This window comes from Onychomys torridus, chromosome 1 (assembly GCF_903995425.1).
Source record: "Onychomys torridus chromosome 1, mOncTor1.1, whole genome shotgun sequence".
In the NCBI taxonomy this organism is placed as follows: domain Eukaryota; kingdom Metazoa; phylum Chordata; class Mammalia; order Rodentia; family Cricetidae; genus Onychomys; species Onychomys torridus.
The window spans coordinates 96,248,318-96,264,346 of NC_050443.1; the positions used below are offsets into that span (position 1 = coordinate 96,248,318).

The following is a 16,029-nucleotide window of genomic DNA, read 5'->3' on the forward strand; positions in this document are numbered from 1 at the left end:
CTCCAGTCCTAGGGGATCTAATGCCTTCTTCTGGCTACTAAGGGCACCAGACATGCAAGTGGTGCACAGACACATACAGGGGAAACACCCATACACATAAACTAAAATAAAAAGAAATTTTAAAGAAAAGTAAAACACACACACACACACACAAAATCTACACACCTCTGTTGACAGTCTATTAGAAACTGTGTTCTCAAGAGCAGATGAGCAGTACAACTGCAGGGTACTCAGTACTGGCAACGATTGTGACACTGTTAGCGTAGACAGTCTTAGTGGTCCAATAGCAATGCGTGAGGTTTGCTTCAAGTACTTTACCACGTTTCTGAAAGAACATTATTTGCTGTCAATTAATTAACAAAATTCTTAAGCTTGCAGCCACTAATATGAAGTGGCTAAGGCACTACCACTTGGTATCAAAAAATCAGGGGTCACAGTAAGGAAAGCAGCCTGCTCTATAGTAGATTATGAGCAAAACAAAATGTTTGCTTTTAGAGGTTTCTACAAATCTGCAGTTTCAATCTTAGTACCCCATGCAGCTGCCTGCCTATGTACACTTATGACTCACTCAGTTAAGGACTGCCATTTCTGATCTTGTTCCACATGGTTTAAAGCAGTTGCCAAAAAGACCGAGCTTCTCAACAGTTGGACTTCAATGGATTTTTGAAGTTCCCGTGGGTCTGGGCTGAGCATGTTAGGAAGCAGCTTTTTCATATCTAAACAAGTCAGATACATTATGTTAAGTTAATTTGTTCTTAATGTATGAAAGTATTAACATATTTTGGCAATACTTAAAAAAGTAATAATCACCAACGAATACTTCCTTCCTTTCATTAAGTTCAGGTAGCTTGACATTTCAGATAGCTATGTAAACAGCATTACTTAACATAAAATTATACCTCATGCCTCTAAGAATCACCTGCCCTTAAAGCTGCACATACTGGTAAGAAACCTACTTTCCCTCTTCTTTTTACATTCAAAACTTGACTCTATAAAGGATGTAACCATTTCAGTGAGGTATTACTCCACTTTAGTTTATGAAATTTAAGCTCACATTTTTCTTTCTTTAATGGTATGTACCATGTGTGCATCAGGAGGCTAGAGGTCAACCTCCAGTATTGTTTCTCTAGTATCATCCATTTTTTTTCCAAATAGTTTCTCAATGGCCAGTCTACTCTACTGCTGCTCTAGCACTGGGATTACAAGCATATACCACCATACATGGCTTTTTGACACAGATGCTATGGATTGAACTCAGCTCCTCATGTTTGTGTGGTAAGTTTTTTAGTGACTGAGCTAGCTCCTCAATCCCAAGCTTATTGGTAATTATTTAACTAAGAAGCCTAATTCATTTATTAACAGAAAAAAAAAAGTAATTTTAAGATGAGTCAAATATATTATAGACCTGAAATGAAGTTCAGATATAAGTACACTTCAACAGGCTAAGCCACTAATTTAACACCATATATAAAAAACCAAAACTGCCAAGTATGGTGGAACCTGTCTTTAACCCCAGCACCCAGAAGGTAGGAGGATCTCATGAATTCAGGTCAAGTCTACATACTGAGTTCCAAAAACAAAAAATAAAATCAAAGTTTCAGAAAAGAAAATTGGTTTTAAAATAAATGACTCGTTTCTCATTTTAAAAATTTCAGTTTTTCTAAAATGTAAATGAAAAGGTCAATTACATGGAAACAATACTGCACATCTTGACTTACAAAAGCCAACTGTGAGTGCCTTTTTAGTCATACACACATCAAGAATGAACCTGGTTGGTTTTTACAGCTCTCCACAGAAATACTTGTGAGCTTACATAACGCATCCTATTCTATGGGAAAAACCTTGATCTGCACAGCAGACCTCTGAATGCCACAACAGCAGTATACAGTGTGTTCAGCAAGATGGAAATTAAGGAAACTATGTAGCCCAAACACTGCTTTGTGCTTTTTCAACTAAATGTCTACATCAATCTAAAAGTCTCAATGTCACCGTTTCCCAGTTTTGTTTTTTGTTGTTGCTGTTGTTTTGTTTGTTTGTTTTGAGACAGGATTTCTCTGGGTAACAGCAAAAACTCAGAGATCCACCAGCCTCTACCTCCAGAGTGCTGGGATTAAAGGCATACGCCACCACCGCACAGTTTAATCCCCACTGAGCCGTTTTTCATTTGCTTCATCAACTATTAATAGCACAACCCTAACTAAATGTGTTGCTTCGCAGAGTGTAGGACTCCAAATAAATACACAGAAACTTACTGATTTCCTAGTAAATAAAAACTATCCAGAGGTTTAAGAAACTTGTCACGAAAAAAATTAAAACTGTTCTTAAATACCTATTTTTTCTTTTGAACCTCCAGCAAGCAGATTAATATTTTCTCCTGGTAACAATTCCAATTGCTCAGTGCATTCAACAAATTCTCCAGACTCGAAGCTGCTTAGTGACCTGTAATTAAAATGCCCATCAGCTTGTGTTAGGCCTCACCAGCCCTGTGTAACCTTGGGGATATGGGAAGAACAAGCACTAGAAGGGAACAGCTGTCCAAAGAAATGGTTTTTAGAGGCAAAGTACCATTTCATCTTGATGTGGCTCCCATCTCAGTAACACTACAGCTGGAGTGGCAATCAGGAAAGTCCTAGACATGACCATCAGTTGAGTCTGCTCACCTCTCTGTGTCTTCTTCCTCTTTCTATGGGCCTGTTAATACACTGGCAGTAGATTCTACAATATGTTTTCAACACTTGCTCCCTCCCAAGCTGGCCTCTCACTCCAAGAAAGCCTGTACACTTTCCTCTAAGTCTCCTATCATCTCAGTTTTATATCTTAGTCCTGACTCTTTCATTGAGACCTCTTCCAACCCTTTGTTTTCTATAAAACTCATTTACCTTCCCTAAAAGAATTCCAACTACTTCCTTATCTGCAGCCATTTTCCATGACCCTGGCATTCCAATGCCAAGATGAGAGGCCTCACTCATACTAGCTCCACACCTCTCCTCTGCCCCATCTCTACTAAGGACACTCTCTTTTCTTGTTTTAGACAAGCTGGTTTGGAACTCACTTCTATAAGTAGATGCACATCCTCCTGTCTCCACTTTTCTAGGGCTGGCATTATTGCCTATACCACCACCACTAGCTTTGATCTTTTCACCGAGCCCCTTCTCGTCTCACTAGGTCTGAACGCATCAATGGAAAAGAAATGGGGTAAGCCAGCAGCAATGTCAGCTGGCTTACCCCATTTCTGCTCCAACTACAACAGTATAACCAGTTGTTTCTAAGGTTAGAGTTAAGCACTGGTTGCTGATAAACTGTTCATGTCTAATATGTATTATCTATCCCACTACAAGACCCTAGATTTTCTGGTAGCAGGCTTCCCATGTCCATAGTTCTATACTTTCGGCTGCTGACTAAACATCTCCCCCTCCACAAAAAAAAAACAAAAAAAAAACAAAAAACAAAAACAAACCAAAAAAAACTTTAAACTTAAGACTTTAATTTTTCTGTTCTCACGCCATCTACTACAGCTATCCTAAACTGTCTGTCTATACCTAACTTTAACTGCTTTCCTTGAGGCACCAAAAAGACAAAAAAGACAAATCTACTTAATCCTTTGTCGAGGCTTTTTTTTTTTTTTTTTGGTGTTTCAAGACAGGGTTTCTCTGTAGCTTTGGAAGCTGTCCTGGAACTCACTTTGTAGACCAGGCTGGCCTTGAACTCACAGAGATCCACCTGCCTCTGCCTCCCGAGTGCTGGGATTACAGGCGTGTGCCACCACCGCCCGGCTTGTCAGGGCCTTTTCTCCTATGTATTTTGAAGAGTTAGAAGGAGTGTATTTTTTCCTGCTATTCTCAACCCAATGCTTCCCAAAGATTATGTGTTTAGTTACCAGGAAGGCAAGAACAGCAAACCAATTCTGATGAGCTTTGCCCCCAGTCATGTGTCTGGAATGCAGTAAATCCTCAATTTTGAGACGTATAATTAAAGAGGAACGGAGAATATAACTTATAGATGTTCACAAACTCTCACCATTAAAACAAATTTTCTTTAAATATTTAACAGTACTTCAGAAACACAGCTGTCCTGTGTGAGCCTCTCTACAGCAGTGCCTCTTTATGTATAATGATTCTATCTTCCCACACAGCAGACTCCTTCCTTGCCCCACTGTTGGTTTCCTGTTGTAAATATGACCAATTTTAGTATTTGCCACCACAGAGGAAGACTACTTATCGACAGGGCAGAGGATGCTGACTAGATGCAGCCATTACTTGATATAGTTGAAATCGGCTTTCAGATTGAGTGAAGTGCTGCTGGTGTTCTTCTTCAGGTCGTGGACCGCATTCTGCCACTCCTGCACAGCAGCCCAGTCGGCAATAGAGATGTAGCACTCACATGCCTTATTTCCTAGGTAATTGATAACTTCAGGGGAAGAATCAGTTGGTTTGGACAGCACAGTTTTCCTTGATTCACCTGAAATGTATTTTATTAAGAAAGAAGACAGAAACTGAGAACTGTAAATATTTCATATTCCACTGACTCCTAGAAACATATGGTAAGTTTATCTGCACAAATGAACTGTACCTTTGGCATTTTTAATGTAAACACTGAATGCTCACCATTTAGAGAGTGTTTGGGGCTGGCACTGTTACGTCCAGCATTGGCCAATGTGAGAACAGACTTGTCAAAGCTGGAGATACAGCAATCAACGCCTGTCATGGCACAAAGGTGCTCCTGGTACTCCACAGAGGCCTTTTCAAACCTTAAATACAAATTAAAGCAAGTCTTATTTTTTAAAATTACTCAAATGCATCTCTTTCTAAAAGAATTAATGGTGAGAGAATAAATTACTTGAACTGTACCTGGACAAAGAGTCAGTTATTTGGAAGGGGAAATTGTATCTCTGCCTCATCCCAGTAAGCGTATAAAATGACTAGTGGAGACCACTGATAACTTTGATGTCCAATACTAAATAAAGTATGTCAAATTATCATACACTCAGAAATAAGTAATGGTGTCCATTAAAAATCAGACTGCACTATATTTAACATGTCAAAATATTCTGAGAATACTAGTGAGCAGAAAAGCCACGAAGCTCTGTAGATAGACTATTGTTTCTATAGCAGATGAAGAAACTACCCACATTAAGAAAATAAAGCTTTAGACACACCAAAACCTACAGGCAACAGATTATATAGCTTTCCAAATTTAAGTAGTTATTTATCTCTCCAAATTCTTAAGAACTAGTTAAACTTACATGAGGCATGCATATGCATCTACAGAGTTGTGAGCAAACACTCTAGCAATATACAGTATTACACCAGAGCCAAATGTGAAAAGTTTTCAATCAAAATCATACTTAAAACCACTTATGAAACCGAAAGACCTTGTTTTCCAGTATGATTTCTCATAAACTCCTATTTAAGTGAGGCACTCACATATGGCTGCTAATCAAAAAACAAAAGATGCCCCCTACTGAAGTGATTATAGCAGGCTTCAATCCTCAAAATAGACTGGCTATTTTCATTATTATACAAGACAAAGGATTTGAACATAAAAATCTTATCATTCATTGCTTTCCTTCTAACTTACCTCCCTTCAGCCTGCTGGGCTACTGAGTTAATCCAGAGAAGGTTTTTACCAACAGTTGAAGATGACCAGACAGCAATTCCCTGTATAGCTTCAGGACAATGGAGCTCACACAGCGCTTCTACCACCATCATGATAGTTACTTCCAATTCACTCCCCTGGAAACAGCAGGCAGAAAGATTAGTCACAGACCTCAATACCACTGAAATTCAAATCTCTACCAAACTTGTAACTGCTAGCCACATTTAACAATTATTCTCACAGTACTTAGCTTATCTTAAAATTCATCACAGAGCCAGGCGGTGGTAGTGCACGTCTTTAATCCCAGCACTTGGGAGGCAGAGCCAGGCGGATCTCTGAATTAGAGGCCAGCCTGGGCTACCAAGTGAGTTCCAGGAAAGGTGCAAAGCTACACAGAGAAACCCTGTCTCAAAAAAAAAATCATCACAGAATATTTATTAAGAAGAAAAAATTCTGTTGCTTTGGATTCCATTTATTTATTCTAAATAAACCTAATTAAATTAAGAACTTTCCTGAACACTCTAAGAATGTGTTCCACAGACAAATTTCTTACAATTATTCCTAAAGTACCAGTCTTTAAAAAGTTCCTATTTTTAACACATTAGATGTAGAAAAGTGCCTGGAGAAGTCATTAGTTTTGTAAGATACTGGATAAAAAGCCTTGAAAAAGAACTAAACTTATCTGTAGATTGAATTCCATCAGAGAGACCAAACCCAAATTTCTAAGTTAAAATGTATTCCTAATGGACCACCTTACCTGAGATAGACTATTTGTTTTCATTTCGGTCAATAAGTCAAAGCCATGCCTCACTGTCACAGCAGGCTGACCTGCCAACAATCCAACCCTCATGATGGAGAGGCGGATCCGAGTAAGCCAGTCTTGGCAAGTTTGTCGATTGGTATAGAAAAAAGTCCTAATGACCTTTAAGAAAAAAGGAAAAGAGCTCAGGACTGCTTCAAATCACAGTGAACTAAATACACGTGACTACTGTGATCTCAGCCCTGTACATCCCACCATGTTTCACAATGAATCTGTTACAAAGCACCACTATATTTCATGGACACCAACCTTGGGAGGTGATGTTAATGCATTTGCACATCCCTCATAGGCATTATACATTAATTTCTCCAGGTTCTCCAGATACTGAAGCAGAAGAACAAGTCTAAGTTGATTGCTTCCATGGCCTTCGTCATTATCTGCAGTGGTCCACTGACTAACATCCTGGTCAGGGTTTAGTGTGTGGGCTGCAAGACTTCTAATGATACCTGAAAAAAAGGCAGCAACACTCTAAATCAAAGACAACTCTTAATAAATCGATTTACCAATTATTCTGTTTATATACTCATCAATTTAAAATAAAACAAAAATCACAAGATTAAAAATAAATATCTCTCATTTTTGGGGGGGAAATGTTTGTTCCAGATGAGTCCCCTAAGCTTTTGAACAAAAACAGACACCCACATTGCAAATGCAATTATTTAATAAAACCTTATCCTAAAAGTCCTATCTAGAAATTACTTAGTAAACAGTACGGGAGGGGGGGGGGGGGAACGGACCCCTCTGAAATCTCTATCAATTACAAGAAAGCCTAGTTTCTGAAGTTAAAAGGCCTAGAAACTCATCTGCATCACAAATTTTAAAGAATGCCAAATTGTTACCTTCAATTGTCTGGAATGTGTCCTGAGCTCTGCCCAGTGGGGTTCGCAACTTTGAAAGAACAGTGAACTGCGCAGCTTCCCAAATAGCCCACTGCCAAAGGACAGCATCTGTCTTTAGAAGATTTCGGGGAATTGTAGATTGGTCACGCTTATCCAGCCTTTGGCAGCTATAGAACAATCTTTCTAACCAATTGTCCTTCCTGGGAAAAGTAGTTTCATATGTAACAGACAATGACAACTTCATCTTAATAATCAAAACAAGTACAAGGGAAATAGGAGTGGGAACCAATTTTTCTAACCAAAAGAAACCACTGCACCGTAACTGCACCGTAACAACAGGCCAGGGTGTGGTGGAAATGAATTACTGGGTACGCAGCTAACAATTTGACTGCCAGGTTTCATTTCATTCACTACAAGTGAACATCTTGACAATATCATCTCCAACCCTCCTCCAAAGCATTCATGTCAATCAGATCAGTCAACTGTCAATCACATTTCACCAGTGGAAGACACAGCCCATTTTTGTTTCTACAAACGCTATTTTCAAAGCAGTATCTAAAGCTGATGAAAATCAAAATGAGCCACTTTCCAATCTGGTACCTTAGATGAATGTTTTCTCAAATCTGGGTGTATTATCACTGGAGTCTTAAAAGTACTGTTCTCTGTCAGGTGGTGGTGGCGCAGGCCTTTAATTCCAGCACTTGGGAGGCAGAGCTAGGCAGATCTCTGTGAGTTGGAGGCCAGCCTGGTCTACAGAGCAAGTTCCAGGACAGGCACCAAAGCTACAGAGAAACCCTGTCTCAAAACAAAACAAAAAGTACTGTTCTCTAATGAAAGAATCAAAGTCTTTCTTACCCCGTTCGATGAGAGTTCCCATACAAAATGAAACTGATGACATCAGAAAAGTCCTGAGGGTGGAAGGTGTTACTTGGTGCTTTACTCATGTGGCTTCTCAATGCTAGAGAAATCTCCTGAATCTCTGTATGATTGTTATTGCTGTTAACAGAAAAGTCACCATCATGCAAGATGTTTCAGGAGGAAGGTTAACAGATTCTACAAATGGAGTACTGTAACTTCATTGGAAACAAAAATAAAACTAAGGCTTAAAAATGGATAGAGGATGGCAGGAGTGGTGGTCCACGTCTTTAATCCCAATATTAAGAAAGGAAGCAGAAGCAAGCAGATCCATGAGTGTAGGGCCAGCCTTGTCTAGATAGCAAATTCTAGATATCCCTAGGGTTATGTAATTAGAACCTAACTTAAAAAAGAAAAAAAAAGGAAGGAAAAAAGCTGAGCAGTAGTATCCAATGCCTTTAATCCCAGCACTAAAGAGGCAGAGGCAGGCTGATCTCAGTTGGAGGTCAGCATGGTTTACAGAATAAGTTCCAAAACAACCAGGGCTACAAAGAGAAACCCTGTCTCAAAAAACAACAACAAAAACAACAAAAGGGGGGTTATAATTTCACAATTTTAGAATCTTCAAGGTTCTCAAATTGTTGGTGCAGGGTGCTGGAGAGATGGCTTAAGAGTACTCAATGCTCTTGATGGTCTTCCAGAGGACCTGAGTTCAGTTCCCAGTACCACACAGGAGGCTCACAATGCACTTAATTACAGCTCCCAGGAATTCAAAAACAAGGGACACACACACACGGACACACACACACACACACACACACACACACACACAAACAGTACAAATAAAACCTTTTTAAAGAAAGACTGCTAGGGTTAGGGATTTAGCTCAGTGGTAGAGCGCTTGCCTAGCAAGCACAAGGCCCTAGGTTCGATCCTCAGTTCAAAAAAAGAAAAAGAAAAAAAAAAAAAAAAAAAGACTGCTAGTGTACACTCGTAATCCCAGAACTTGGGAGGCAGGAAGATCCTGAGTTCAAGGCCAGCTTGGGGCTATCCTGGAGTAGAAAGTGAGATCCTACCTTAAAAAAAAAAAAGTTAAAATAAAAAAGGAAAAGAAGAGAGGTTATGCACTGGGGATGTAGCTCAGTCAGTGGAATGCTTGCCCAACACCCGAGGTTTGCTCGCAGAATAAACTTAACCTGGTGATGTGCACCTGTAATCCCAGCACTTTAGAGGAAGGCAAGAGGATTGATAGTTTAGGGTTTTCCTTGGCTACATAAAAAGTTGGAGGCTAGCTTGGGATAACTGAAACCCTATCTCAAAAACAAAACAAATGCTCCAAAATCAACTTAACCAAAAGCCAAAACTTTTAAATATCTAAATTACTGGGGCTAAAGAGATGGCTGTACTTCTTGCTCTGCAGAAGACCCAGGTTTAGTTTCCAGGATCCACAAGCCAGCTCAAAACTATATGCAATTCAACATCCAGGGGATCCAATACCTTTGTCTTGCCTCAGCAGGCACCAGACATAAGAGTGATGGCACAGAGATATACACACAGGCAAAGTAAAAGTAAATAAGTCCCTAAAAAAAAAAAAAAAAACCAAAAAAAAAACCCTAACCCGCTGGGCAGCAGTGGTACATACTCTGAGTTCCCACACCCTCTGAGTTTGAGGCCAGCCTGGTCTACAGAGCGAGTTCCAGGACAGCCAAGGCTACACAGAGAAACCCTTCCATTCAAAAAAAAAAAAAAAAAAAATCTGAACTACTAAGTAATGAATTTTGGGTACTACATGAATTATTCTACACTAATTATTAAAAGTTGATAAAGATCATTAAAAAATGTTTTCTAGGTCTCCAAAACCATCCTTTATCATCTCTTTGATTACTAATAAGTACCATGTAATATGTAAAATTAATGCACTAAACATGTTGATTAATCTTTTTTCTATGGTAGACAATTACAAAGTAATAAAAATGTAGTCACGAAAACAGTTATACCTTAGTACAACATCTAAAGGAATTGACTTCAACAGCTTTCCAAAGGCCTGTCGAATACGAGTTCCACTATGGACAAGCTGAACACGGCAGACATCAACACACCTATGAAAAATAATAGATAAAGCAGGTGTGGTGGCATTCCCATACCATTACAGCCAGAGTCAAAGAATCGGTCTCTGGTCCATACCTCTGTAGCAAATCATCTGGCAAGGAAGAGGACAGAGCATGGAGACTGCTGCACGCTTGTAAGCAGATATTCACATCTTCAACAAGAGCTATTATTAAAAAGGAAAAGTTACTTTCAGTTTGCAACCCTCAAAGTACATGTCAATCTATCATAACGTTCTGAACCCATTCATTCATTCATCTATTCACTCATTCACTCACCCACTCATTCACTCATCAAACAGGAAGCATGGACTACACCCTACTCTTGCCTGGACTCCTCTTTGGCAAAAACACCTAGGAAATTAATATTCAACAAAATTCAAGTTAACCACTCTGCATATAAACTTTCTTCTAAGAAAAAACTTTCAAGTTCATAGAATAAACTAACATAAGGTTGAAAATTTGACAAGTACTTCAATTATTTTTCAAATAGAATAAAAAAAAATAATCGCAACTACTATATATGGCATTAAAACAGGGACTACTCACTTCATGGTAGGATGCTGTAACTACATTCTCCCATTAACCAATATTCTCCTTTAAAGGGTAAACAAAATTAAAACATAAGTCTCTTACTGTTGGCTAAAAGGCCTTTGGAAAATTTATGAAAAGATGGAAGGGAGAATAAAGGTGCATATGTTTCAGACTTCTTCATTAATACAGCCACTTCCAAAGCCCATGTCATTAATAATTTCCTGAAACATAAATAAACAGTTGGCTTTATATTTAAACAAAAAAACAAAAACTACAATATATTTTCTTCTTCTATCAGTTTTCTTTTAATTTTTCTAACAATACAAGTAATAAAAAAATAAAGAGCTGGAAAGACTGCACAGTGGTTGAGTGTATACCTCCCTTGCAGAGGACTGAAGTTCAGTTTCCAGCACCTACACATCAGCCAGCTCACAACAATCTGTTACTCCAGTGCCAGGGGAATCTCATACTAGAAGGCTCCAAGAGCATATATACACACACACAAAAAAAAATACAGAATTAAATGTAAGATAAATCTACAGATAAAAAGCTAAGTCTAGAGAAATTAGTTTCTGAATCATGGTAGTCTGTTTCTGAAAAGCAGCGGAGTGCCACTGGAAAATCTCCCCAAAGTAGAGCCCAGCAGGGCACACAAAAATCAAGTAACAATCAAGTGCTTCACAATGAAGCTGTAATCTATATTTCTTAGCCTCAAATCACTAAGAATTAATAAATTTAGGAACTTAGTATTATTTTTAAAAAATTACTTAGATACCTTGTGTCCTGGTTAAGATTATCTTTTTTTAGCAATATTCCCAAAAGATTTAATATAATTGAGAAATGTTTCTTTGTGGCTGTAGTTACAGTACTTATCACGGCACCATCAAATAAGGAAGGGGATGAAGAGCTAAGACTACTGGATATGAAGTGATCATGCCTGAAAGACAAAGTGGAGACCATCTTTTCAGCTATCATCACATGAAGACAACAAACTCAAGAAACAAACACTTCCTGCTTTTTTCTTCTGAGGACCTGTGAGCACAGTACCTGGTACAATGGGAATACAAGGTGTAGAGCACTGCATACTGAATAGCAGGGAAGTGAACAGCCAAGTCACTATGCACAATCATCAGATTCTTACTCAGCAATGCAAACACAGTTGGAGACAGTGCCCACATCTGCCAAGGTAAAAACAAAATACATTTATGGCTCCCCCAAGACAAACACAAGCATACATAAATAATCTATCTTTAGAATCAAGTACACTAAGACACTGAAAACCTAAAGTGATGGTCTGAAACTTGGAATACTTATTCTCATTAGCTGACCCATCTCTCCAGAGATCTTTCATCTTCCAAAAAAGAAAAAGAAAAAAGGAAATATTAGCTGATTCTCTAATGTTCATCTTCACCCCCATCTCTTCTACACAATGCACAAAAATAATTATAAGGCACAAAACTAGTATCATTCCCGCCGGGCAGTGATGGTCCATGCCTTTAATCCCAGCATGGGAAGGCAGAGGCAGGCAGATCTCTGTGAGTTTGAGGCCAGCCTGGTCTATAAAGCAAGTTCCAGGAAAGCCAGGGCTACCCTGAGAAACACTGTCTTCCAAAAAAAAGGAAAAAAGAAAGAAAAAAAAAAGGAAGAGAGAGAGAAAGAGAAAGATGGCTCAGTGGGTAAAGTGCTCACTATGCAAACATAAGGACATGAGTTCAGATCACTAACACCCACATAAAGTAGTTATACATCTGCAATCTCAGCCCTCAAGAGACAGACAAACAGATACCTAGACAGACTAACTGGCTGAATAAGTGATTCCCAGGTTCAATGAGAGATACTATCTCAAACATAAAGACAGAGAGCAATTTAAGAAGGTACCAACTGGGCAAATCCCAGAACTTGGGAGGCAGAGCCTGGTGGATCTCTATGAATTCAAGACCAGCCTGGTCTACAGAGTAAGATCTAAAACAGGCACCAAAACTGCACAGAGAAACCCTGTCTCAAAAAACCAAAAGGGGGAGAGAAAAAAAAAAGTACCAAATGTTGAACTCTGGCCCTGCCCCACAAATAAAATGTATGAGGTTATATAAATGGACATGGTGATACATGCCTACCTATAATCTCAGCATCTGAGGTTAATCTGGTCTATATATACTCTACTACAAAAAAGAAGTAAACGAGATAGGAAAGGGTGGAAAGGGCTTAACCATGTATAGTCTTTATGGTCAGGAATGATGGTATATGCCAGTAATCCTGGTCAGTACTCAGGAAGCTAAAGCAATAAATAACACAATGAGTTCAAGGCCCACCTGGGCCACACAGCAGAACTTGCCTCAAAACCAGAAATAACACAAAATGAATAAATAACTAAATCTTTACAATTAAAGACTCACCCCAATTAATGAGTTTTTGGCATTTCCAATTGTAGTCAGTGCACTGAGATCAAATATAACTACAAAGTTGGCATTGTCAACATTGAAAACATGATTCTGAAAAGCCTCATGTTTAATCTCAGAACAGGCGTCAGGGAGCTGGAGACTGTGTAGCAGATTGTTTAGTGCACAAGTTATTTCTCCCAAAATTAATTTATAGGCAGTCTCCAGAACAGGAATATTCTTCAAACTGAGCACTGCTTGATAAACAGCATGGGCCACAGCAACAACCTACAAAAAAAAAATTTCAAGGAAGTAGTTAAAAATCATTATATGCAGCATGCTAGGGAGATAAACATTCAAGATTTAGATACTCACAGTCCACAACACCCAAAAGGTTCATTTTACAAGACCAACCTTAAGTACTCCACATATTAGTGAGCTTTTTTACAAAACTCTATAGGCTTATTATAAAGAAAGAATGCTCTAAAAACTGCCAATGTGAAATTTCTCAAGCAGCACTGTAGGGCTTTTCTTTACTTTTCTTTCTTTCTTTTTTTTTTTTTTTAAGTCAATACCAATACATATACAAACACCAGATTAAGCTTGATTTTCCCCTATCTACCTAAGTCTATAGTCAATTTGGAGTATCAGCTGATTAGTAATTTTTATTTTATTTTACTTTTTTAGTATTTTTTATTTTTAATACATGTAATCCTTTTGAATTTATACTTTTAGAAATAAATCTGCCTCTTTGCCTTTATAGAAATTTACCAAAATCAATTTAATAAAAGTAAATTATGGGTACTCTTAATAGGTTATTAGGTACCTCATTCACGAAGGTACTAGTATAACACGTATTAACCTAAAGAGTTCACTGTAATCCCTTTATACTCAATATCAAGTATTTCATGCTGATATAGTCTGCTAAGCAACAGAAGTCCAACTTTTCAATGTCTGAAGTAATTCACTTTCACTTGTTGTTATCCATGTATTACATACCTCTTTTTCTTTATGGTATCGTAAAAATAGCAGTTTAGATGATGGTATAAAAAGCTTTTCTACAAACGATGATGGTAGTTTTGTATTTATCTGCTCAACAATCTAAAAACACAAAAAGGCCAAGAATAACCTTAAATACACATTACTAGGTGAAAAAATTTCAATATAAAAGGACTACATAGTTAGCAATTCTTTTTTTTTTTTTTTACCCCCCAAGACAGGGTTTCTCTGTGTAGACCAGGCTGGCCTGGAACTCACAGAGATCCACCTGCCTCTGCCTCCCTGAGTGCTGGGATTAAAGGCGTGTGCCACCACTGCCTGGTTGGCAATTCTTAAAAAAGGCAAAACAATGGACATAGTAAAAGGACCAGGAGTTCTTTAAAATACTAAAATTAGATAAAGTGCCAGGAGGAGGCAATCCATAGCCTACATGAGCCAGGCAGGATAAGCATTTCTAATTACAGAAGCTAAATACTAAGTATAAAAACTCATTATTCCATTATATTTTAAAGGGACCATTAAAAACGGCTAATAAATTAAAGGAAAAGGAATTAAGTAAAAATAATAGATTTTTCTAAGAAATAAAATATAAGGTTTTTGAAAGTAGTCAAGCACCTTCTCCAATACAGCACTTATTAGGTGCACTAGTGAGTCTCTGGCAAAGGACGAAATGTCATCAACACAACGTCAGAGAACTAAGACTAAAGTGAGCTACCAAACACTAAAGGCAATTTGATATTAGAAAAAAAGCATACCGAACTAGAAAAGTGAGAGTTATCAATGGACTCTTAAAAAGATAAAAGCAAATCCTTTCTTAAAACACATGAAGCAAAGCTCTTTAATTTCTTTCATATCAACTTAAAGACCTACAAAAACGATTTAAAACAACAAAAGGAGTAATTCACATACCAATGTGAGCAAATTCAAGACTGAGATGATATAATCGGTACCACAAGTCTGGCAATTCTCCAGTTGATCTAATCCATATGTAATGACCATGTCACAATGTATAGTCATGCTAGGATCCAAGCTGCCGAGCAAAACACCAACACACTCATTAGCAGCTGTCAACACAGCCTCAGAAAAAAACACTTGGTTTGCAGCCGTCACGCATCTCATTACTCTGTATAGAACCTGCAAATGGGGAAAACAAGCACCTTTTTAAACACAGCTTCTCTACACCGCTATTTGCTATTTAATGCAACTTCAACTCAAAATATTCTGTCTTTTTAACAGGCATATTGTTTGGCGAATTTTTTTCCTTTTTGATCGAGATGGAACAAAGGCTAACCTAGATTGTCTTTACAGATGTGTACCTCCCCACAAGTTACAGTTGATTCTCTAATCCTTGGTAACTAATAAGGACATCTTTAATACAGCATTAAAAAAGATCTTGGCTAAAAAGTATTCCAAACTACTATCATGACAAGAAATGGAATTTGTCTCCCTTGAGTTCACTTACAGTCTTCCTCTACTCCTAGAAATTACCAAATGGCTAAAGTATCTTTATAATTATGATACACAACACACTTAGCACACTTAAATATGTCAGGATCACGTGCACTTAAATGCAGGTCTTGGATTTTTTTTGTTTATTTGGCTGGTCATTTTGTTTTTATAGTTTTGGGGGTATATGGTTTTGGTTTTTCAAGACAGGGTTTCTTTGTGTAATAGTCCTGGCTGTCCTGGAACTCACTCTGTAGACCAAGCTGGCCTCGAACTCATGGAGATCCATCTGTCTCTGCCTCCTGAGTGCTGAGATTAAAGGCATGTATCACCACTACCCAGGTAGATGTTGGATTTTTAACAATCTTTTCAAAATAAATAAAGTTGCTTTAAGCTAATAGTAAAGTTTGTCTATCAATGACCATGTTAGCCAAGTACTCTACATTGAGTCCTAGAAGTTC

General features: G+C 38.1%; 1 protein-coding gene across 3 annotated transcripts in view; it reads right to left on the bottom strand.

Moving 5' to 3' along the window:
- Smg1 (SMG1 nonsense mediated mRNA decay associated PI3K related kinase) overlaps positions 1 to 16,029 on the bottom strand; it is a 102,128-nt gene that overhangs the window by 42,609 nt on the left and 43,490 nt on the right. For 2 of the 3 annotated variants that reach the window (XM_036190318.1, XM_036190329.1), the window contains 18 exons: positions 15,032 to 15,256; positions 14,123 to 14,224; positions 13,142 to 13,411; positions 11,796 to 11,926; positions 11,524 to 11,685; positions 10,851 to 10,969; positions 10,294 to 10,381; positions 10,107 to 10,208; positions 8,110 to 8,250; positions 7,255 to 7,454; positions 6,665 to 6,861; positions 6,353 to 6,517; positions 5,578 to 5,732; positions 4,605 to 4,747; positions 4,257 to 4,458; positions 2,330 to 2,439; positions 569 to 716; positions 166 to 325 (listed from right to left, as the gene is read on the bottom strand). In XM_036190318.1, coding sequence (XP_036046211.1) covers positions 166 to 325; positions 569 to 716; positions 2,330 to 2,439; positions 4,257 to 4,458; positions 4,605 to 4,747; positions 5,578 to 5,732; positions 6,353 to 6,517; positions 6,665 to 6,861; positions 7,255 to 7,454; positions 8,110 to 8,250; positions 10,107 to 10,208; positions 10,294 to 10,381; positions 10,851 to 10,969; positions 11,524 to 11,685; positions 11,796 to 11,926; positions 13,142 to 13,411; positions 14,123 to 14,224; positions 15,032 to 15,256 — 2,820 coding nt within the window. The remainder of the gene's footprint in view (positions 1 to 165; positions 326 to 568; positions 717 to 2,329; positions 2,440 to 4,256; positions 4,459 to 4,604; positions 4,748 to 5,577; positions 5,733 to 6,352; positions 6,518 to 6,664; positions 6,862 to 7,254; positions 7,455 to 8,109; positions 8,251 to 10,106; positions 10,209 to 10,293; positions 10,382 to 10,850; positions 10,970 to 11,523; positions 11,686 to 11,795; positions 11,927 to 13,141; positions 13,412 to 14,122; positions 14,225 to 15,031; positions 15,257 to 16,029) is intronic. The other variant, XM_036190339.1, reaches the window with a different exon arrangement.